The sequence below is a fragment of the Microcaecilia unicolor genome, chromosome 3 (genome assembly GCF_901765095.1).
Source record: "Microcaecilia unicolor chromosome 3, aMicUni1.1, whole genome shotgun sequence".
In the NCBI taxonomy this organism is placed as follows: Eukaryota; Metazoa; Chordata; class Amphibia; order Gymnophiona; family Siphonopidae; genus Microcaecilia; species Microcaecilia unicolor.
Window position 1 is genome coordinate 444,000,102 of NC_044033.1, and position 25,768 is coordinate 444,025,869.

At 42.9% G+C, this 25,768-nt stretch overlaps 1 protein-coding gene across 1 annotated transcript in view; it reads left to right on the forward strand.

Moving 5' to 3' along the window:
• The window catches only part of EIPR1 (EARP complex and GARP complex interacting protein 1), a 329,744-nt gene that overhangs the window by 123,874 nt on the left and 180,102 nt on the right, over nt 1–25,768 (forward strand). Inside the window, exon 4 of the mRNA XM_030198922.1 lies at nt 20,757–20,913. Within this exon, the coding sequence (XP_030054782.1) occupies nt 20,757–20,913 (157 nt within the window). The remainder of the gene's footprint in view (nt 1–20,756; nt 20,914–25,768) is intronic.

The following is a 25,768-nucleotide window of genomic DNA, read 5'->3' on the forward strand; positions in this document are numbered from 1 at the left end:
AAAGTAACCTGTTCCGGGGCAGAGGGAGCAGGGAACCAGCGGAGCCGACAGCCGCACGGCTGCTCTCTGTACCCCTCCAGCAGCGTGCACCCGGGGCGGACCGCCCCCACCTCCCCACCCTCGGTACGCCACTGGTAGAATATTTAGGAACAGCACTCGCAAACATGCTGAGAGCAACGCTCACATCAAATGGAAGCGGTTGGCAGAAGAACCTAGTTAACAGACCAATGGTAAATTAGAATTTAGTGGGATCTGCATGCAATTGCACAGACAATAGGTTAGTATCTAGCATACTCTTTATGACACAACCATTTTATAGGTTAATATCTAGCATACTCTTCATGACACAGCTGTTTTTCTATGACGAAATCAGCCCCAGCATGGCATGCACACACATGAATAGATGTGCAGGAATTGTATTTTATGCATAATATTTTGAGATATCAGTAGTTGTGTGCGGGATGTATGTATGTTTTCCCAGCTGTTCCGGCTTACAATCTTAACAGTTGGTGCTTTTACCTACGAGGAGTAAGGCATTAAATTTACCATGTGTGTATTTCTTTTGATGGTCACAGAACTGAAAGCATATTTTGCAAATACCCTGACTGATAACCTGCTGTTCTGAGGTGAATGAAGTGACAGCTTCAATGTGCATTCCTTTAATGCATACACTGAACTGAAATGAAAACCGTTTATGCAAATGAAAACTGATGTGCTGATTTCTTCAATGAATATACAGAACTGAAAACAGGTTTGTGTAAGTACCGTGGTGGTGAACACCATCCTGATATAAATGTATCAACTCCTCAAACAATTAGGTTCCTCAAGCCCTTTTGGTTCATAGCCTGATATCCTGAGGTAAAATGCAATAGTCAACTTCAACGTGCATTCCTTCAATGAGTAAGAAGAACTGAAAGTAGTTTGGGCAAATGAAACTTGATTGTCATATCTGGAGGGTGAGCCCTTGGACCATAGGGAAAGTCCGGCTGTGGTAGATGAGTCACTGCCTAGCACGGCAAACGGAAGAGATGTGCCGGACTGGAAGCTGGATGTCTCAGGAACAGGACCTCTCAGGAACAGTGTCTCGTGAACCGAGCCTCTCTGGAACAGCATCTCAAGAGCCGAGCCTCTCCGGAACAGCGTCTTGCGAACCGAGCCTCTCCAGAACAGCATCTTGTGAACCAAGCCTCTCCAGAACAGGATTTCTCAGAAATAGTATCTCAGGAACATCTAGGTCAGGGGCTGCAGCATTTCCAAGCTTGCCTTAGGTTCAGGAGCCGTTGCATCTCAGGGATCAAGAGACTAGACTGACGATGCAAATGCCTGGAGACGTCAGGCTGTTGCCTCCTTAGTAGTTCCCGCTAGCATCCCAGTAGGTGGACACATGAGCGCACGTGCATGCACTCTGAGAGTGGTGCCATCCATGTGGGGGTGCCTGGATGCCACAGAAGAGAAGTCACGGTAAGACCGTAACACTGATGGTCCTGATTTAAATGCAATAAATGACATCCGTGTGTAGTTCTACATTGAATACACAAAACTGACAACTGGTTTGCGGAAATACCCTGACAGAGAAATCCATACTGATGTGACTCTAATAAATAACTTCTGCAAAATTAGGCTTCTCAAGCCCTCTTGCTTCTTAGCCTGATGTCCTGAGGTAAATGCAGTAAAGTCTTCCATGTGTGTTCCTTCAATGAAAATACTTAACTGAAAGCAGTTTTTGTGCAGAACTGAAAGCCATTTTGTGCAAATGAAACCTGATGTAAATGCAAGAAACCAAATTGCAATGTGCTGTTCTTCAGTGAGCACACAGAATTGAAAACTGGTTTATGGAAATACTGTGATGGAAAAATTTGTCCTGATGAGAATGTAATAAACCACTTCTGCCAACAATTAGGTTTCTCAAGCCCTTTGCTTCCAAGCCTGCTATAACCTTATGTAGTTACCTGTCCGTTGGAGGGCCTCTACTGGAGGACTGTTTTCTTCTTGTGTGTGACTCATGAAGAGTCTGAATAGTAGGAAATATGCTAGTCACGCAGATATGATTGGGATTTCATAAGTCTTGTCCACCTGCCATAAGGCATTAATAGCTCCAGTACTGACCTATGCTAGTAACGCAAACATAATCAGGATTGCATAGGCCTTGACTGTCAGCCCAAAGGCATTAGGGAGAGGGGTTAGGATTAGATATAGCACCTTTATGTAATTACAGTCAAAGAGGTTTACCTATTAGATGGACTCGGATGTACCATGCAGGTCTGCCGATATGTACTATGTTAATAATGTCACTATGGTGCCCAGGGCAATGGAGGGTAAGTGACTTGCCCACTTTAATTGCTCCATTACTGAATGGGAGGCTCATTAAAGGGCAGTGGTTAGTGTGCTCCATCATGTCTAAGTGGCAAGCAGAACATTCATGCACAGCTGGTTGTGTAAGTTGCTAGATATAACTTTGCATTCCCTACGTGAAATCTCACTTTTAAGTGGCTTTCTGCATCCTGCTGTTTGTCATACCAATACTTCTGTTAGATCGGCTGACTGTGCAGTAATATGTGCATATACCTTTCTTGCCACGTGCTGTTGCTGAAGCTGTGTAAACACCCTACTTAAACATTGCAGGCTGGATAATAACCTCCTGAAGCATTCTGTAAAATTCTTGCATCTAACACCCTGTTGTCTATCCAAAGCTAGGAATGGGTGAAAATTCAGACTGTGCCATACTTCATGCTGTTAGAAGCTGATACCATACTTTGCGGCTCTCCATAGCTGTAAATCTTATCTTGGATAAGAGAAGGCTGAAGGGGGGAGGGGATATGAGAGAGCTCTACAGAATCTGGATGGATAGGTTAATGAACTAGAAGTCATGAACCCCATAAACAGTTCATCCAGGAAAAAGAGGAGAAAAACAATTCTATACTCAAAACATATTTAAGCGCTGACCTGTTGCTGTAGGATGTGATACCAACTGTCACTAAATTCAGGTCCAAAAGGTTTGGACTAATTCCTTGGTGTAAAAACCACAAACTGTGTTGTAGAAGGCCACCACCTACCACTGAGAGCAAGCATCCTAGCATCTAGGTACTTGTTTGGGACTGTGCCTGACTGGGTCTGTCCAGGCTCCTGTCTTTGTATTGCCCAACTTCATTTTATTGCTCGCTGTACATTTTGTAGTTGCTGCACTTCGTGTAGCTGCGCAGGCTTTTCATCCACTGGCAGACTTCGGCCGGAGACATTCCTGCAATACAGCTGCTCGAGACAAAAACGTGAAAAGCCGCACATTCGGTATTTATTATCTTAGCCCGCATGTTCGAACAAAGCCCCTTCAAGGAACCTGCTTCGTTAACTCAGTATCTATAGGATATTTCTTTTTCATTATAATCCCACAATGATCTGTGCCTACCAGTTTTCCATAGCTGCCTCCTTTAATATAAGCCATGCATTTTATTCTTAGTATTCATTGTTTATGCTTTCTTTTTAATATAATATCATTATATCACTGCTGTTGTTACCATAAAACAAAACTGTACAGTGCCATTTCTTCTCTCTTTTATCGTTGCCATTCATGTCCCTCCTCACTGAATGTTTAACCAGACTGACTGCCAACTTCAAGATGGCCGCTGATAAGAAAACAGGCCTATTGAAAGTGATAGCACAAACTCACCCCTACTAAAGATGGCCCCTAATGCAGCCCACAATGAAATGTATAACGTCAGTCATCATCTTCCCAATTCAAAAATGGCCACTGAGCAGTAACCATCCTACTGGAAGTGATGTCACAAACTTGCCCATAGTAAAGATGGCCACCAGTGCAGCCCACACAATGAAAGCTGGAAAGGAGGTGGCCATTTGCCCTGTTCAAAGATAGCTGCAACAACTCTTATGTAACAACAAGCCCTGCTAGGAAACTTTCCAACTTAAACCCGGAGAGAATTCCCTCAGCCACCCCGAGCTGCTAACATCAATCAAAAAGGGCTTCATTGTCAGGTGGAGTTCAGACCTGCAGCTCATGTGTAACTTTAATGCCTGTGTGCATGCCATGTGGCAGAAGGGGCAGCATTAAATTTTTTTAAAAACATGTTTATAGCATAACAACATGTAAAGTTGCCAGCCCTCACTTGATGACTGAATCACAATCCTGCTAGTGAAAAGAAAAAACTCTCAGAATTCAAATTCTGAGCACTCGATCCTGCTGGGGAAGCTCTCTCTTCCCCCTACACCCCTCCTCACAGTGAAAAACCTTTGAGGGCCCAATGCACAAAGCCTACCGGGCCACCAACCTGCTTTTTAGACCGGTTCCAGCTGGTTTAGCTAGCACGTTATTCAGCGGGAGATGCACAAAGGGGCTCTTTCGGCTTTTAACCGTGTGGGACACAGACAATGGGAATCCTATGCTAATCTATTTAAATGAGGTGTTAAACATTCAAATGTGCATTCCAAGCGATACACAGAAACAGCCCCTACCTTTTACTGTGAAATTGTTAAAGGAGGGCAGGAGCAGTCGTTACGTGACTGGCAGAGCAGTCAGCTTTGTATTTTCAGATGAGGAAAACGTGATTGGTTAGTTATAATGGAAGTGTCGATGTCTTGCAGGTCCCCGTTCAGATTTTCCCATCTCACCACAGTGAAAAAATCAATAATTTAAAAAGTCCGAGGGTGCAGTCTGCCTTAGAACCCTGTCCCTTCTCCCAAAAGAGCCATTCCTCTTCCCCAGAGAGGCACAATTTGGGACTGGTAGAGCCTAGGATATTCCCCCTTCACCTCCCCACTGGGCCTATTGCAAGCGGCTTGTCGCATGGGTGCTGCTATGCAAGGGAGGCAGCAGTGGACAATAGGGGAGACAGCTGTGGTGGCAAACGGCAATCAAAAAAAAAAGTTTCAAAACAAAAAATGCTACACTCAGCTTTCATATACGCAGCTTGTATGAGTGCATGAAAGCCATGTGTAGCACATGCTGAATGAGCATGCAAAGAGCAGCCACAGGATTGACTGCCTTGTGCATGCACAGCTTAGCAACTGCCTTGCCCCCTACCAAGTTGCTCGCTGTTTTTGTGAGCAGCTCATTTGTATCCTAGTTTTGTTTTGGTTTTCTTTTTTTTTTAGCATCGCCTGCTATTTCCACCTCAGTTTTTACTGAGGTGAAAATAGTGTGCAGTGCTTTATGGGGACTTCTGTGCATCTGCTTCTGAGTTCCAAACTCTGAGCAACCCGATCCTGCTAGGGAAACTCTCTTCTCCCTCCTCCCCTCCCCACACCCATGCCTTTATGCACAGTGCTGTAGAAGGGCTTTTTCTCTTGAATCCTGCAACTTCAAGGAGCTTGCAGATGTACTCCAATCCCAGATAATGAAATTCCTCTATCCTGGACCCTGCAAAAACGCACATGGAGTAAAACACAACTGAGGAGGCTCAGGGCCGGTGCTAGGATCAGTTTGCTGGGGGGAGCAGGGTTGCCAGGTGGAAAATTTTTTTCCCACCCAAACCAGCCTAAATCCAGCCCAAAACCCGCCCAAACTCAAACCCCGCCCCTGACACCCCCACCCCCGCGTCATCGGCCCCGCCCCCACCGTCATCGGCCCCGCCTCCCCGTCATCGGCCCCGCCCAGAACGTCACTAACCCCGCCCAAAACGTCACTAACCCCGCCCCCCGCGGCCGAAAAAAACGTCTAAAAAACCGCACAAAAGACAAAAAAGAAGCCCAAAAAACCGCAACCCGCCGCGGACAAAAATTTCCTGCGGCGGGTCGCGGAAAACCGCCCAATTGGGCGGTAAAACCGCCCACCTGGCAACACTGAGGGGGAGCTACAATCAGTTTGCACCCCCCCCCCCCACGATCCAGCATCTCCTTTCTCTTTTCTTACTCGCCCCTTCTCCCACCCCTCCCCCTTTTTCAGCCCAGTGCCTTAAAAGGTGAAGAACAATTTATTTTTTTTTTACTCAGCAGCCTTTTAATTTATTTGAAAGCATCCCATATGTAGATATAAATATCATGAAATAAAATTGAATATCACTAAAACTGCTTAAAAAATTATTGTAGCTGGTGGAAACAGCACTAATAAAGGCTATATTTTGTGCTCCTTTTTCTACACTCTTCTATACAATACAGTATGGCTAAATTTCAGTGAGGATATTCTGTTTATTGATGGGTTCATCTTAACTGTTGCTGTAATCTGCCTTGGGAAGCTTGGTGTTATGAAGATTGGAAGTAAAATTACATTCTCCTTTCATTGTGGCACATGGAATCACATCATCACATCATCTCTTTGGACAAATGGATTGTTCTGTTTTGATCATGTTTCAGGGACAAGTGGTTTTCATAGGTCAAAATAAATAAAAATATTTTATTTCATGCAGATCTCTGATTTCCTTAAACATAACTAAATGGGCTATAAGCGGTTTGTCTTATACTGTGCAAAAACCTGCCGCCCTCCCCGCCACAGTTGCCGCCGCCATCCCCCTCCCGTGGACCACAACCCCCACATATTGCACAGTCCTACCTTGAAGGGCCCATCTGCCCTGGTGGTGTAGTGGTCTCTGCGGGGGCAGGATAGAATCCCACTCTTTCCTGCCTGCTGCTGCTATTCCGTCTCGTTTGCTGTTCTGCGCCGTGAGACGTCCAGTGTCAGCCTTGCAAGACTGCCGCCGGAAGCCTCACAGCCGTTTTAAAAACATGGCGCTGCCCGCGGTGTAGAAGAACAAACAAGAAATGGATTAGCGGCAGCGGGCAGGAAAGAGTGGGTTTCTTTCCTTCAGCCGCAGAGGCCACTACACCACCAGGGCAGGCCCTGGCCTTCAAGGTAGGTCTTGGGAGGGTTGTAGTATGCCGCGGCAGTGGCCACTGGAGCGCAGCACAACGGGTTTGCATGGCAGTTTCTGGCGCCCACCTGCCATGCATACCGTGCTTACCGCGTTCTGCCAGCCCTGAGGAGGCTGCTTCTGCAGGTAAGAAAAAGGGAAGGGGTAGGAGCAAAAATATAGAGCAGAGAAAAGGCATCCTGGAGAATGTGAGCCATTGAAGCAGTTGTCAAAAATGGTGATTGCACCTTTACAAACACCTCTCTTCATGCTCCTAGTCTCCATCCACCTTAACACTGCCTCTTAGCCTTCCCCCCATTCCTAACTATAGCTACCCCTCCCCCTTTATCCGTAACTACCTCCCATTTTCTTTATCCGTGCTCTAACCTGCTTATATCTTCTTCTCTTAAAGCTCTTGTCAGGATTTCCTACCCTTTTGTCATTTTTCTTTATCTTCCTTTTCCTTTTAGCTTTCTAAAATGTATTTTTCTCTGTCCAGATTTAATTCTTACTATCCAGTGTTCAGTTTCCCTCGTTTTCTGTCTCTGCCTACAGCTTTCCATCTCTTTCCCTCACCCTAGTTCACCTGTTCCACATTCTCTCATTCCCCAGCATCTGATTAATACTATCCTCTTTGTCCCTCCCTCAGTCCAGCATCTGCCTTCTTTATTTCCCCCTTCCATCAAGCGTCTGCCCCCTTCCATCCAGAGTCTGTTTTCCTGCCCCCTCTTTCTCTCCCCCTCTATCCAGTGTATGTCTTCTCTTTCCTCCTTTCATTGGTATCTCTCTCCTCTCTTTGTCTCCTTCGACACCCCTGCCATTGCTGCTTCTTCACCAGACCAGTAGCGGCAATGGCAAAACAAGATAAAACCATCACGGGGCTGCACTCTGCATAAATGTGGTTGCTGGTTCTGCCCTGGAACTAAAATTAGCATTGGAGAGCGTGGCCCTAGCAGCTATGTGTATACAGAGTGCGAGCCCACAATGGCTTTGCATTGTTTTGCTGCTAGTGTGGACCATTGGAAAGTGCTAGAGTGTATTTCTTCATCAGTCATCTTTTTTTTTTTTTTTTTAATGAGTCGTGATGATCCTAGTTACCCTTGTCATGGTCCATATATACCTCAAAGGCTCTCTTATCTCTTCCAGCACGGGACCACTACTGGGCTGCTTTTAGTGGGCTTTCAGTGAGGCTCATTTCCAACCCCCTCCCACTGTGGGCACAGCTGATTTCCCCCGCTTACTTCCTTAAACACAGTTTAATGCACTTGTTCACATATCACAGTTCCTTATTGCAAAATACAGATTATTTCTCACTATCTTTCTTCTGACATGGTGTCAGACCTGTGAGTTCATGTACCAAGTAGAGCGCTGCCGAGCCTGGACTCTGACCAGGTTCTGCTTGGCGGCCGGACAACCCCGGGTTTCACCTGCGCTGACCGTCATTCCCCAGAGATTGAGCCCCTAGGTGTGGGCGGGCTGCAGGGTTTACGAGATGGAGCAGGAAGCGGGGTGATGAACGTGATGGCCAGACAGGCAGCAGGCAAGAGAGAGTGATCCAGGTACAGGCAAGGTCAGGAGGCAGGCAGCAGACACGAGAGTAATCCAGGTACAGGCAAGGTCAGGAGGCAGGCAGCAGACACGAGAGTAATCCAGGTACAGGCAGAGTCAGTAGGCAGGCAGCAGACACGAGAGTAATCCAGGTACAGGCAGAGTCAGTAGGCAGGCAGCAGACACAAGAGTAATCCAGGTACAGGCAGAATCAGTAACGAAGAACAAAGTAGTGGAGAAGCACACTACTGAGCAAATAACACCTACCAAAGTAGAAGCCGAAGCAAGGAGTCTAGGGAGAGCTCAGCTGATAAAGTGCTGGAGTCTGACATCAGCAGGGAGAAGGGGCATAGCCATAGGACAAGAGCAGGGGAAGGAGGAACTGGAAGCAAATAAGAGAGAAGCAAAGGAAGCCAGGCAGAGGAAGAGCAGACCCAGGTGGGTGGAAGCAAAGCAATCAAGGAGCCTGCAGCCAGAGAAGAACCACACACACATGGCTCAGGGCTGTGCCAATCAAGTGTGCGTGTCGACGGGACCCTGCGCAGCCCGGCAAAGTCTAGGTCTGGGGAAATTGTTTCATCTCGAGCTTCTGTCTCTTTTTGCTAGGGTTCCTTCCTTTCTTCTGGGAGGCTTGAGTGAGCACTGACTGGGCCATGTGGAGTGCCTGGCTCCTCCTCTCTCCAGGTGCTTGCCTCCTGCCTATCTGGATTCCTCCTCCCCTAGAGGTTACCAATCCCTGCTTAACTTTTAAAACTCCCAGTGCTTTCTCTTTTAATCTTCCGTGCCCTTCTCTATAGAGAGAAACCTCTTCCCTTTGCTTTCTTTCACATCCCCATCTGCTTTCCTGGTAGGAGGTCATTGGGCTCTGCAGTACTCCAGCGAACCTGCCTGTCCCTAGTGATTGAAAATACAATATTGAAGCACCACCCCTTACTGGCAGCAATGCAGCTGGAGGATTTCTATCAGGTTAGAGGGAACAGTGCTCTCAGCATGCTCTGAAGCCCCCATGTACTGCTGCAGACTAAGGAAAAACCCCCACCCAATCCAGGGGATTCCGCTGCAGGTTTCTCTTCCCACCCTGAGCTCTAATCCCTCCTGAAGCTCCGTATGTTAATCTGGTGGGAAGAGGGCAGTGGTGATGCCAGGACAATACCTTAATCACCACACTTATTACATTAAAATAGAAAAATATATAGTCACGTCAGGGAATAAAGTGACATAGAATATACTCTTTAAAATCGTCTAATGTTCCAATAGAAATTACTATTCAGTACGTTATCTCATTTTTATCTTCAAGTCCACCTAACAGTTTTTAATCCTCTTATTTTTCATCAGTTGATTTGGTTTATCTTCTACTGCAGTGGGTCCATGAACAAGTTCACCATGGCCTATGGCTGCATCAGGGATGTTTTTTTCTCCAAGTTTTACATTATCGCTGCCACCATCATTAGCCCCTAGTGCGTAAGCCAGAGGTGAGCACCTTTTTGTTATGGGTGGTGTGGCCAGTATGTATTCTTCTTTATCTTTTCTACTATACTTACATAGCAGTGTCACTTTACTGCGATTTAATATAGGTCTTATACAACAAGGTCACCACGTGAAGGTACTTGGCAAGACTTGGGGAGAAAGCATGTTCCCTCCCCACAGAGAAACACAGCAACCCGCCAGTTCATCTACTGAATTACTTTGTTTTCATCCCCTTTGACCCAGACTACACCTTTGTGGTAAGTTATGTATTAGCCCTCTAATTTTATAAACTTCAGCTCACAATTTTATGCTTAGTGTATAAAGTTGCATACGCAAATTATAGAATACTTGATTTAATAATTAGCTATCCATAGGCGTTAACTAATTACTAGCTGTAATAGGTGTTATTTGGTGCTAATTAGCAGTCACTTACACACAATATGTAGTGCATAATTGCAGTGGGGTGTGGACCTGGGAGCTTCATGGGCAGGTCAGGGGCATGTCTAGCATTTACACACGCATTGCAGAATACTAGCATTTACACCAGCCATTGAGCTAGCATAAGTTCTCATGCTTAAAGTTAAGACAGGAAAATGCAGACTTGCGTTAGTATTCTATAATGGCAGTTGCGTGCACAATTACCGATACAGAGTTTGCACTTAGTATATTCCAGTGCCTAGGTTTAGGTGGTCTATAGAGAATTACCCCCTATGAGGGCTTCTATCTTATAAAAGCAGTATAGGCACTTATGGGCTTTCATAAAATAAGGACCCAGCACCAGCCCCAGTAGCTCCAAAGATGGGGTCAATATGTGTATATAGTCTAATTTATAAAATGTGTATATATCACAATGCTGCTTACACACTATACGTTTATATATATCTGAACAATCTTGTCAGTGTGAGTACTTGTACATGCTTATTCAGCTGCACAATATTTGTACACAGAAAGCCAATGACAAATGTAAATACCTTCACAGCTCTTATTTCCATCCTTTGCATACAAAAAGTCATCTTATGCTTCCAACTGCACAGTATGACCATATTTTTTTCTAAATCAAAAGACCAGGATAAATATTTCAGAGTTCTACTTGAATCTTTCAACCAAAAGGGCTATGGCCACAAAATAATACCCTCCCGCCCCTCAAAAAAAAGCTGCATCTTCACACAGAACATCATGAGAAAATCTACTACAGTACAAAAAGATGAGAAACACGGAGCAGGTATTACCATGCTAACACAGGGCCCAGAGCCAGATAGCCTAAGAAAAATAAAAGATCTACAGCCACTACTACTAAAGTGTCAGTTCCTGAGAGAAATATTCTTTGCTCCCCCAGTTCTAGCCTGGAAATCTGAAACCATAAGATGGGTCAGAACAAAGGTCCATCATCCCAGCATCCTGTGTCCTGGTCAATTGAGGTCACAAGTATTTGTATTAACCTGTTTTTTTTTTTAAGTATTTATCAAGATATTTTACATAAGCCAAGGTCCCACCAATATTACGGTGATCAATCATTGATCATCGCTCACCAGTACTCTACCATATGTATTTCTTATCAAACGGTGTCAAATTCCAACCTATAATTTTTACAGTTTGTCCCCCAAAACTCGATCCTCCTTAGTGCGGTTATAAATTCCAAATCCCTCCCCCCCCCCCCCCCCAAGTGGTCAGGATAAACCTACTGGTTAATTAAATCAAATGCTGTAGACAAATCTAATTGCACCAAAAAACCTTTATCCTTTTATCCAGATATCCCCGGAGAGGAGATGCCAGTGCCAAAAGTACCGTCTCTGTGCTGAATAATGAATGAAAACCCGACTGAAAAGGATCTAACAACTCAAAATGATCTAAATATTCCTGCAGTTGTGAAGTCACTATACCTTCCATCAGCTTCGGCAACGTAGGAATATTTGTTAGTGGTCAGTAATTACTACAAGCCATAGGATCTAGTTTATCCCCCTTAAGTAATGGTCTAAGGGTAATGACTCCCATGTCCTCTGAATAATCACCATTTTGCAAAATAAAATTCACCATACCTACAAGCCAGAGGTACAGCTCATTTGGCAAAGCTAGGGGTTACAGAGGATGGGCAGACTGGATGGGTCATATGGCCTTTATCTGCCATCATGCTTCTATGTTTCTGTCTTAAAAGATTTGCCGCACAAGGATCTAACACACAATACCCTTTGGCAAAATGCTTCACTGTACTATGTATGCACTCTATATCCACCAGTCTAAAAGATAACCACAGGCAATCCACTGGGATATCGTTCAAGACTCCTTCAGCTTTCAAATGATCCACAGGAGGCATAGTTTCACCTGTGGTATCATATCTCCTTCCCTGTTTCAAATTAAACAGAAAAATCCCCAGGTCCCAGTGCAAGTCCACCCTCACTACATGCTTGATCCTAAAGGGATCATTTTCCAAAATGTCTCTATCTAATAGCAATTCAATCTATTAAGATCCTTGTCCCCTCTCTCACTATACATTATACAGGACTTACCTATTACCCCGGAAACACATGTTTCAACTCTGCTGACATCAGATACCAATAGTATAACACCTTGTAATTATTTTCCTTTGTATGAACAGCTAACAAGGATTCCAAGAGAGCCTCTCCGTCTGTTGCCACTGCGAATCCTCATAAACTACCCTGAGTTATTTCTCATTCCCTTCTATGTTGGCTAGCCTCCTCAGAGGAGCCCATTAGTTACTTACATGCTACTGATACCGGGTGCTTGGTAGACTCAGTATATTTACATAACTCCACCCAGTGAGAATCTTCTTCCTAAACTTTATATCTAATATGCTTTTGCAAAGCAACTATGTTATCTGCATTTAAGCAAGACGACACATCCCAGGGAGATCAATTTGCTCATCAAAACCAACGACACCATTCTTCATTATGAACTGCCTTCAGAATCTCATGCCCCTCTCCCCCCATGCTTGGAACACTCCCCGCTGCATTTATCTATGAAGAATCAAGTTGTCTAGTATAGGTATCAGCCCTGAAATATGTCCCAATAAGCCCCAGCGATATCTAGCTTAGATGTCCATCATATAGTTCACATAGAGTTATGCTCGTCTCCCTTAAACCCTATATGTTCTTGGTATCCACATTAGCAACACCACCAAACCTCACCTACCAGAGAGGGGAAAGCAGTAGATCTAGAGGACATGAATTAAGGTTACAGAGTGGTCTACTTAGAAGTAACCCCTGTAAGTACTTTTTCACAAAAGGTGGTAGATGCCCGGATTGCCTACCCAGAGGAGGTGGTGGAGTGAAAAACAGTGATGGAATTCAAAAATTTGTGGGATAAATACAAAGGACCCCTTTATGGAAAGAAGATGCTTAGATGGTAACTCCAGTAGTTGAGAAGTAAGGCCAGTGTTGAGCAGAGTTTTACGATCTGTGTTCGAAATATGACAGAACAGCTGGTTCCTGCAACCTTTTCTTTCTGTCAGACACCTGTTGCAACTGTTATTCATTGCAACCCAGCTGGTTTCAGCATTTTCTAAGCCTCTGCTGCGTTTCTCACCAGTATCTGCTTGCTCAACAGGGGAAAGCTAAACTTATATAGAAATAGCCATCTATATTGGATGTGCTGTTTGTTGAGAATTTCAATAATGGGCTTAAACTCCTGCAGTTTGGCCAGAGTGAATGCCAAAACATCCTTGAAAATCTGTATGTGGTGACCTTGAGATTGAATATCCCTATCTTGTATTGCTTTCTGGAGTACCCTATCTCTGTCAGCAATGCTGAGGAATCATATTGCTATGTTTCTAGGCCTACTTCCAGGAGGTTTTCCCAGAATCCTCGTTAGCATACTTCATTAGGACTGCAGCACTGCTGTATTTTCTTGTTGTAGAATCATCTGAAACACCACCTGCACTGTGATGTCTACTGATTCTGCCTTACTGTTCTCCATATTATCCACTTTGTAGATCAAGTCATCCTTCTCCTATTCCAGCTTGCTTAGTTTAGTTTGGATCCCTGTCAATAGCTCATCATGTTCTTCTGTCTTAACTTCTGCTTCTTCTGTGCAATTTCCAAGGTCCTGAATTTCACTGTGCACATCTTCAGTTTTACTAGTAATATCCTCCTTTTATTCTTATGACACCATTCTTTAACTCTGCCAGGCATTTAAAAATACATACATGTCCCATTGCATTCATTAGCCTCTGTACAAAACAGAATCTGTTTTTCTGAGTTTCCCACATGCTCAAGAGTGTGTGTGGTTCTGCACCGATCTTGGTTCCCCTTTAACTTTCATTTGTCATACCTTACTCACCATACTGCCAATTATCTGCACTACTTCTAGGACTCACTGGTGATTTGTTCCTGCTGCTGGATAGGTGTTTGTCGAGCATCATAGTTAACATGCTGGAGGATCTTACAGATTTAGCTGGCATCAAAGCTGCTGACGTCACTTCCTCTCCCTCCCTTTTCTAAACCCTTTTAAAACTCAGCTGTACCAAGTGCTTTGACTAGATCTTGCAACAAATTTAATTTCAAATGTGCTACCTATTGCTTTCATATTATCCCCTCCTTTTTACTACTATCTGAAAGGGTGACTGTTCCAGGGGCGTAGCCAGACACCCAATTTTGGGTGGGCCTAGGCCCAAGATGGGTGGGCAGAAGAACTCCACCTTGTCACACAAGTGATTTAGTCTCTCCCTCTCTCGCCTGTATACCATATGCTCTCTGAAACATCCCCCCCCCCCCCCCACACATATCTTTTAAACAGCAGATTTTCACCGGCAGCGAGCAGCATCTAATACACACTGCTCATGTTGGCCCCACAGCATATATATCAGTTGCTGCTCGCTGCAGGCAAAGATCTGCTATTTACAAGGTATGCAGGAGGGACAGTTTTGGGGAGTTTTCAGCTGGTGGGGCTTGGGAATCCCTGCCAGCCACATCATAGATGTGCTGCTACTGGGTGGGCCTGGGCCCACCCTTGGCTACACCACTGGAATGTTCCCTATTTTATCCATTCCAATCCATCATGATAGAGACATATCACCTCTGTCATCTTTTTCTCCAAGATTGTTTCCAATTATTCCTATTTGTCTAGAAATATTCTCCAAGATAATACGCAAGAGGGGGAGAGCCTTATATATTGACTTCATCTGATTTTTTTTTTTCCAATTTGACAAATTTTTTGGAAGCATCACACAATATATATCAGTTTAAGCTACCCTTCTGGTGCCATTCACCTATGGATATGATGGGAGTGGAGGAGTAGCCTAATGGTTAGTGCAATGGGCTGAGAACCTGGGGAACTGGTTCAATTCCCACTGCAGCTCCTTATATGACCCTGGGCAAGTCATTTAACCCTTTATTGCCCCAGGTACCAACTTAGATTGTGAGCCCTCTAGGGACAGAAAAAGTATCTGCACATGATATATGTAAACATCTTTGGGTGAACTCACAATAAGGTGGTAAATCAAATCCATGACCCCCTTTCGTTAAAAAAAAAATGATAAAATGGCTGTGCTGAAAGTTTATTTCAAAAAGAAAGATTTCTTGTTTTATGGCAATAAGGTTCAGATTTATCCCAATGTGGGATGCACCGCACAATTAAAGTTGTATGCACTTGTAGATGGGGCTACCTTCTTTTTGAAGTTCCCCTGTAAGTGCCCAATTAAGTTTTCACATTCTAATTATGGTTTTTATACACACACACACAGTGCACTCCATTTAAGTGCACGTCGGATAAGAGCATGCTCTGTTTAACTGCATGCCGTACTTCGGTCCCATTTTTGGCACCATCAATTTCTATGGAGACAAACTTCGTTTTTGCGCACCACTGATAAGTAAGTGCAAGATTCACTGATACGCATGGTTCAAGACCGCTCCTCTGCAGGAAAGACTTCGCATAAGCGCGCGCATGGAATATGGAAGCCGATTGGTGTGTGACAACCAATGAGATTTCAAATTTACTGCCTCTTTAACTGCCACAGGCAGAATAAGCGAAAGAATGTTGTTAGGGTGTACACCGGGGTTGTCGTTGCAGCGGAACTGTAAGACTTTAACACTGGCTGAACGAATAGAAGTTCTTAAAAAATTAGAAAACAAAGAAAGTCAAGCATCTATTGCTAAAGAATATGGAGTGAATCCCAGTCAAATTTCACGTGTCTTGAAGCAGAAAGACCAGCTTCTGGAAGACTGGCAAAACAATACAAATCCACAACGGAAACGAAAACGGGCAGGAAAAGCTGAGGAGGTCGAAGATGCTCTTCGGTGGTTTTCTCGAGTCAGGAGCAGTTTCCTGTCAGTGATCCACTGCTTATGGAGAAAGCTAACCAGGTAGCAGAAAGTCTTGGACTGACTGAATTCAAAGACACTGTTGGATGGTTGGAAAGATGGAAGGAGAGGAACAGCATAATATTCAAGAAACAGCATGATGAAAAACAAGACGCTGATGACTTTGGTGCTGAAAATTGGGTTGTTTCAGTTCTTCCTACCATCTTGAACGAGTTTGCACCTTGTGACATTTTAATGCTGACGAAAATGGTCTCTACTGGCGAGCAATTCCTGATGGAACACTTGCATTCAAACATGCTGAAACTACTGGAGGTAAAACATCGAAGGACCGACTGACAATCCTCCTTTGCTGCAATATGGATGGGAGTGACAAGTTGGAACCACTCGTCATTGGAAAGAGCAAACAGCCCCATTGCTTCAAGAAAGTTAAGCGACTTCCTGTGTCATACGAGGCTAACGCAAATTCATGGATGACTGGGGAAATTTAGAAGCAGTGGCTAAAGAAGTTAGACACTAGAATGCGGGCACAAAATCGTCAGATTTTGCTGCTTTGTGATAATTGTGCTGCACACAGGGACGATGTCAGGCTGTCTAACGCCAAGGTGGTCTTCCTGCCACCAAACACTACCTCTCTGATCCAACCTATGGATCAGGTCATAATAGCCAATTTCAAACAACAGGGCACAGACCGTATAAGTCTGTCCAGCACTATCCACGCCTCCCAACCACCAGCCCCGCCTCCCACCACTGGCTCTGGCACAGACCGTATAAGTCTGCCCAGCACTATTCTCGCCTCCCACCACCAGCTGGCTCTGCCACCCAATCTCGGCTAAGCTCCTTAGGATCCATTCCTTCTGAATAGGATTCCTTTATGTTTATCCCACGCGTGTTTGAATTCTGTTACCATTTTCATTTCCACCACCTCCCGCGGGAGGGCATTCCAAGTATCCACTACTCTCTCCGTGAAAAAATATGTGTACTGTACGTATAATAATAAACATTACTGTACAAGCTTCTTTGGGTCACAGCGGTTAAGTGCACGCTCTGGTTAACTGCATGCATTTCTTTGGTCCCAGACCCTTGCACTTAAGTGGATTGCACTGTGTGTGTGTGTATATATATGTGTATAATAATTTTTTTTTGTTACTGTTTTTCTGACCTCATTTTATAGTCCTATGTAAACACACTTTGGTGAAGGGAAAAAGTGGAGTGAATAGTTGTATTCCATTGGAGATGTTTGTCCAGGGCAACATAGACAAAACTTCACAAGTCACATGCCTTGGAATCGCTTTACTTCCTATAGAGACTCAAAGCCAGATCACCCCCCCCCCTCCCTGTTTCCCCTTCTTTCCTTCTTTGTCCCCAGATCACCCCCTCCCTGTTTCCCCTTCTTTCCTTTTTTTGTCCTTTACAATTTCTGTATTGTACTGTCCTTTCCCATATATTCTAGCCATGTATATATAAAGAGAGAGAGAGATTGAGATTTTAGTATTTTCTTCCTCAATGGCCCATATTATGTTCTTCTTACTTTCCTTCATTCACCATTGCCTTTTCCTCTGCACACTGCAGAATTTTCAGATCATGCATAAACTACTTGATTGTCACATGTTCCAGATGGGAGCTAGAGGGTGTAGGACAAGATGGCATAGTTAGTCCTTGTCCCTGAGCCCAATTTGATGTGGTCTGCTTCTGCTGTCTGGCTCACTTTATAGTGAATTCTCTCCCTGCCACTATGTCAGAACAGGTTTAGAGCTGTGGGTACAGAAGGAAGCTGTGCTCAACCAGCAGCATTCCATTGATCACATCACTGGTAGTGTGCCACAGAAGGCAGACCTGCTCAACACAGAGGACTAGCCATGCCTGCCAGCTGTTTTCAGATGGAAAGAGTAGGGGGTCCTTGGTACAGGAACAGGGCTGCAGGCCCTCAGCACCTGAGACAGAGCAGTCTGACACATGCCAGATAAGCTCTGCCGCGTGGGCTGCTCATCATGCAGCTGCCAGCTGTCCCAGGCTGGTCGCCAAGGTCGCAAGAGGGAAACCTTTTTTCATTGCGACTTGGCATCTTGCACTCAGCAGCCCTTACATATCTATATGTAATATAATATCATTCCCTAACACTTTACTAGTGGGTTTTTAGTTGTCCAGTTTCAGATAATTCCCACAGCAGAGTGACAACCATCGCCAAAATCCCATCATCTTTGATCTGTAGAGAGAGCTTCCATAGTAGGTATGCAGAGTAGGTCAGATTGTAATCATGGATGCATTTCTGTCTCTTCAACTGTTCATGTTTAGCTTTTGTCCGTTCCTCATTAATATCCAGAAACTTAAACCTAAAGCAGTGGGAGAGCAGGATGTAGTCTGTGAGTTGTACTCTCAAAGGACATTTCCATGGAAAGTGAGCATATAACATTTATCATTCTTGCCTGGAATAGGTATAAAATGCAAATTGTCTAATTTGTGCCAGGTGGAACAGTGAATTTTAATATTTGATTTTAAATTTTAAAAGTTTATATAGTTTGGGGAGAAGGTTAGTCCATTAGTCCATTTTATAGTCTCTCTAGCAATTTGGTATCTGAATGATATCTAGCATAGCCTTGGTTATGCATATGATATTTTTTTGAATCGTAATAGGGTAGGTTAACTTGAGGATTCAAGATATCCTTTCCGTGAGGACACGTCAGGAATTCAGCATGGTGCATTTTAAATGAATGCCTGCTGCCCTAAAATTGAGCAGTGGCATATTCATTTCGCTTTCTTCATTTCATTCAGGCAGAAGGATGTTCTGTTCATTAGTTAGTTAAAATGATAAGCCCTTCTATTTATCAAGCTGAAGAGAAGGATGTTTTTAAAGCTAGCTGCTTGTTCCTGTCATACAGAGAGCATTAATGGGCACCAGCTGTGCTGTAGCTATAGCAGCTATGCTGTTTCAGCTCTGCACAGCGAGAGGCACCATGGCAATGGTGCAGAAGAGCCTCCTGCGCCAATTCAGGAAATACACACTTCGCTTGGTGTTCCCTGGGCAACCGAAGAACTGCAGCCGGCTGGCTCTGCACCACCTGAGCTGATCAAAGAGCAGCGCCTGTCAGACGCTGAAGCTCACGACTCCACAAGCTCCTGCCTGTAGATCTGCGGGCAATGATGTAGGAAGCATTTTCAGTGGGGCTTCAAGGTTAAACATAGAGGGGAATGCATAACTGAAAACAAAAAGACAAGCTGCTTGTAATGGTTCATACAGAGATGTATAGATCATGTGGTCTGTAAATCATGCAGAAAAGATAGAAGACTTTGCTGCAGTAACAAAGCCTATAGACTTCTTGTTTGTTAGTATTTGTTTTTATTTCAAACATTTAGAAGCTCTGGGGATCCATACAGTTCCTTTTTAAAAAAAACAAAAAGGAAAATTACTGGTACCAGTTTTAAGGTATGTTGTAGGAATGATAATTTCCCTATAACATCTAAATGCTCATTCATAAAGAAAAGTATGTTTAGGGAATGCTCTGACCATTGTGTCGTAAGATCCTGACTGTGTTGGAATATATACACTAGACCAGGCTGCTGAGGCAATCTGAGGTTTATTCAGCAAGTGGCGCTCCATGAACAAAAAGCGGATGATTGAACAGCTGCAAATTATAATGCTGGCTGACAAGTCCCCATATAGCTATAATCTAAATCCAGTCTAGTCGTTCTGCATTGCTTATTACAATATCCACTGGCAAATTCTTTCATTATTCATGTTTTGTCCCCCTTGAATTATCAGATATCCTTGTACTGACCTGCCAATTCCTAGCAAACTTGCCCTTTATTTCTCTGCTTCGGGCTTGATTGATGTTCATTGTAAACAGAATCTACCTGTAAACTGTCACATCAGCATCTTTACAAGCAACTTAAGGATGCAAAATGTTTAGAGCCAAATATTATCTGTGTGCCAAGTTCTGCTTAAATTCACAGCTTTTTTGACTGTTTTTCTTCATTATTTAAGAAGATGACCTTTATGGATTGTGTTCCATTCTACAGTGTTCTGTGTTTTTGTGCACTGAATAGGAAAGCCCCTTTTAGACAGCTCTGGACATTTAGAACTAATTACCTTTGTAGATGGTTTTAGTATGAAATACTTGCTTTCAGACTTTAGTCTCTTCACATGTACAATGATATCTAAATAAACAATATTTGTGTAAAATGTATTATCCATTGGTTAGTGTGTGTGTCTTGGGGAAAAGTATGAAAAGATTTCATTTTCTTAATTAGAGTAATTTTTAGGGTAACTTAGGGTTACATATACAAATGAGATTGGCAAGCAGTACTGCAGCAAGTAAATGAAAAGTATTGCAATGTATCCATGGAAGTTTCATACTAGAAAAGGAATGAAGTAAAAGACCTTAAGGAAAATACAATTTTCATAAGAATTAAATAGTTTTCTAGCAGCGAACATTGTTTTACAAAATGGGAAATTGGGTTAAATGTATGCTAATTAGAAATCCTACACAGTGCTGATGGCTGCCTAGAGATTTGCACCTTTATCGGTGTTCTGCACCCTGGTGAGCACGGCTTATTGAACAGCTTAAATATTTTACACAGCAGATGTAAATTGCTTATAGGTTTGTGTGATTGTTGGTGCACTGTATATAGAATGTGTCCTACATCCAGTGATCTGTTGACATTATTCTCTGTTGATTAGCTTCAGACAGTAAAGTCATGACATGTGCGGCAGTATGGAAGATGCCGAAGGAATTGGAATCAGGCAGTCATGAATCCCCTGATGATTCATCGAGCAACCCTCAAACCCTGGAGCTACTCTGTCACCTTGACAACGCAGCCCATGGCAATATGGCCTGGTAGGACTCTGCATATATTATATTCTGAGCACAAGCTGGAAAGGTAGACTTGTGCTCCTCATTTGTGCAGATTTATTTTCTATGAACTAAATTTCATATATAGAAACTATTGAAAAACAAAAGTTTAAAAAATGGTTTTGGACCTAGATGTTTTATAGATTTAAAAATATATATTTAAGTCTGCCACATGCATGGTATAATAGTCTTCCTTTCTGTTGTGCACTGGTTTTATTCTTTTATGTAACTTCTTTGTTGCCTACATATAGGTACTACACTTAAGAGAATATACTACTCTATATAAAGAATTTAAGTTAAATATTGTGCTTTAAACTTTCCTTTCCCCCATCATTCAGAACTGTAATATATAAATCTAAGAAGTTTGAATCTACGTTTTGCTTGTGTAATTTATTTATTTTTGCTATTAACCAAGAGGAAATTTATAACTAGGGATGACACACTGCTATGTGGTATCAGCAATGATTTCTTCTCCTTTCTTTTTTAATTTAATTATGCATGTGGAGAAATGCAGAGAAAATTCATCTGTTTTTATATTTACATGACTGCAAAATTATCATGAAGGTATCCTCCCACATTCTTATACTTATCTGCATTCCCTCTAGCTTTCCTGAGAATTGCACTCATTCCTAATGCTCTTCATTTACTCTTTGATAAATAGATCCAGATGTTTGTGTCTCCCTAGCTGAATAACAGCTACCATATTATAGGTTATGGTCACAAGTACACTGATTCCTCAGGGACATCACTACATTGACATTTGAAAAGAGATGCTTGTCCAGTAAAAGTTATCATAAATTACAAAGAATGTAGCCTGCCCCCCCCCCCCCCCCAAAAAAAAAAAAAAAAAAATTTGGTTTGAATAATGTATTAATTTGTATGCAACATACTTCAGCAGTATAGTCTGAAGTATCAAAAGAGCATATATATTTCAGAGAGTTAGAATGGAGAATACAAAAATAAAACTGATTCCAGGATACAGGCAATATGACAGAATTGCAGTAACAGAAAGGCCCTAAGAAATAACCAGTAATAGGTTGATAAGGACACCTGGAAGTAATTTTATAACAGGGCATATAGGTTAATGGGTCAGGAAGGTGCCTATTTTGGCCTCTTTTATGAAGACATACGGGCATCTATTTGTCTTTATAAAATACTAGTACAAGTCCTGCAGAAATCATGCCTAGATTGAAGGAATGGACATTTACACATGCTGGGGATCAGATGTAAATGTTAGTGATTATTTGTGAAATATGCATGTAAATCATGACTGTCCCTGAGCATGCCTACTGTACAAGTACTTGACCTAATTTTATAAGAGCCCATTTATACACTAATATGATTTCTAAAATAACCTCTTTAAGTCTATAGGAAGAACAAGGACTGTCAGTCCTGGATCTTGGGAGAGGAGTAGCCTAATGGTTAGTTCACTGGACTTAGATCCTAGGGAATTGGGTTTAAGTTCACACTGCAGCTCCTTGTGACCCTGGACGAGTCACTTAACCCTCCATTGCCCCAGATACAAAAACTTAGATTGCGAGCTCACTAGGGACAGAGAAAGTACCTGTATATAGGACTAGATTCTATATATGGCGTACTTTATAGAATAAGCCCAAGTTTCCACATGGATTATAGAATACGCCGAGTGCCCATTCACGTGACTAAATTTAGTCCCAGGTAGTTGCGCCAAGTAAAACTTGGTATAAATCCCAGCGCCTTAATTAGGCGCAGGCTGGGTGTATTCTAAAATAATGCGCATAGATTTGAGAAACACCCATGACCTGCCCATTCCCTGCCCATGTCCTCGCCCTCTTTTCAATGATGCAACTTAGAATTTACACACTTCACGTTACAGAATATGCTTAGTTGTGCGTGTAAATTCTTATCAGCCTATATCTTTAATATATTTTGAGGCCAAGTTATTTGCTAAACTGCTGGCTAATCGCCTAGCGAGGATTCTTCCATATTTAGTGGAGGAGTCCCAAGTGGGCTTTGTATGGGGTAGGTCGGCATCTAAAAACTTGCGAAAGATCCTGGTCTCATTGGAACTAGCCCAACAACGTAACACTCCCTCTCTTCTCGTTAGTTTTGATGCAGAGAAAGCTTTCGACTGGGTCTATTGGTCCTTTTTGTTTAAGGTGTTACAGGCTTATATTTCTGTTTTTTTTCTAGATGTGGTGCGGGCCCTCTATTCAAATCCTTTAGCGACCATATGGGTTAATGGGGTCTCTTCCATGTCATTTGGGATTTATCGGAGTATACATCAGGGCTGCCCTTTTTCCCCTTTTCTTTTTGTGTAAGCACTCGATCCATTTATTTGAGAATTAGTTGCTCATCTTGAAATCTGAGGTGTGTCCTTTGGGAAACAGACCTTCAAAATTTCTGCTTTTGCAGATGATTTATTAGTCCATCTTACTGATCCTCAGCCTTCATTAGAGGCGTTACTTGCTCTTTTTCAGGAATAAGGAGATTTTTCTGGCTTTCGCCTTAACCATCAAAAATCGTTGGCTTTCATGTCTTCAGACAATATAATCAGGGCATGGGTGGGCGAGTTCCCCTTGTGTTGGGTGACACATTCGTTTCAATACCTTGGGATTTGTCTTTCTATGCGTTCAACACAGTTTTATGGTCTCAGGTCTCAGTGTTGCCAGACCCTACACTCTGGCTCATTTGTCCAACTGGAAAACATTGCCTTTAGGGCTTCATGGAGAACTCATTTATATAAGATGGTTAAATTTCCCTAATGGTTATATGTGCTTCAGATGCTCCCCCTTAGGCTGCGTAGGAAGGACCTCTAGACTTTGCAAAGAGGGTTATCCCCATTTTGTTGGGGGGGGGGGCTTGGTCTTGCTTGATGGCCTTGGGCTTCTGGATTTATATTGATAATCAGGCTTGTTTGGCAAGACATCTGGGAGACTGGTTGCTGAATACGGAAGATTTTATCCCTCATAGGTTGGAAAGGGCATATTTTTCCCCATGGCACCTTCTTTTTTTTTTTATTGCAAGTACCTTCTAAGGATTTACCTCACAAGTCAAGAGACAGTATTTGATTGCACATTGAACTTTACAAGCTAAGTACTTTTTATTTTGCTGTGGATTAGAGAATTTAAGTTAATTTCCATTACTTGGCACTTTGGCACAGATTTTTTGGTCCAATACAAATACAGATTTAAAATAGTGCCATATCTTAATTGCAAAAAAAAAAAAGGAAAAGAAAAAAAGATAATTAAAATTCACGGAATGAGTAGCCCCATGATAGAAATCAAACACCAACAAAATTTGCAATAATTGTTTTATCTTGGTGTTTAGACCAAAGAAACACTTTGGTTTCTGAAGGCTCTCTTCCATTTAGTAGAAATTCATATCTTTAAAAGCACAACTGGTTTGAGTAATATTGGGCTATTGCCAATTCACATTTTGTATTAGATTACCAGAAACCGGTCAATAGCCTCTACTGTAGCAAATCACTTTTGTAAAATCTAGGTATCAGAAGGTTAGATTATGTGTTACATCCTGACGGATCAATGATGTTATTGAAGGAATTATGGGATGGACAGCTTACTCATCTAGTTGACTGTTTTGCTCATCAGCAGCTTTGCCACTATGTCTCTACTCTAGATAGGGCTGCCTGGCGGCGGGCCACTGGGATTGGGTATATTCATTTTTCACACTGGATCATAGGGATCGAGTTTGTCTCCTCCCTACACCAGACATCACTTGCCGTCACCCCTTCTATTCAATATCAACCATCAATATCAACCAGTTGTGGCCCACTAGACAGAGGGGGTACATAGATCACCAGATTCTCTAGATCTGGCAGTTCTGGTGGCTCGCATCCCACGTCTCTTATGGGTGACTGATTTACAGGAGTGTCAGTTCAAAATACTATATCAAGCTTATATTTCTCAAACTCAACTGTTTCACATGGGTGACATCGATACTCCACTTTGCTAAAAAAGTTTGTCCCATCACAACTCTTTTTTTCATGCCTTTTGGGACTGTTCAGTGATTTGCCACTTTTGGTTACAGTTGGTCCATTATTTAGAAGGAGTGCTGAACTTGGCCATTCCACTCTCTGTTCTGGTTTCTTACTAGATAAATATGAGGCATTTCCCTTTCAGAGGGAAGGGGGTCGCAGTTTTCTTCACAAGGCAGCTCTCTTGGGTAAGCAGTCTATTCTCAGGGTGTGGACTACACCAGATTCCCCATCTTATTGGGGTTGGTGGAGTTTGTTACATCAACATTTGTTATCGGAGCGTAGAGGGGTTGGGACATCTTTCTGGAGTAAAAAGAGCTTCTTGAATATCTGGGAACCATATATTTTTTCGTTCTCCCCTAAAGTTCATAGTTTTATCCTGAATACTTTATAGGGATCACAGTTGGGTCTGTCTGCGGGAGTTGAGAGGTTTTATTTTTTTGGTCCCTCCATAGTTAAGGGGTACATGGTTTGGTTTTTCATAGGTTTTGTACGAGTTATCTTGAACTTGCTGTTGCCCTGGGTGGTTATCAGAGTCCAGCCCCCCACAGGGTTGTAATGGGGATTCTAAGAAGGGTTTGGGAGGGGAGAAGGGATTTGTATATTTTGACAAGTTGTGCTCTTGAATCGGTGGAGGGTTTTGAGGGTTTATATTTGTGGTTATTTACCAGGAATTTCCTGAGCTAAGAGGGTATGTGGGGTTGAGAGGGAGAGGTGGAGATTAATGTGGTTCATATATGGTTTACGGTGGGCGGTGAGATATGTTCTCTTATAGACAAACTCACAGACTCAGCTTTATGGTTTCACTGTGATTTTTATTCTAGATTGTCATGGGACAGCAGTAATGTTTGTTAGGCATGTATT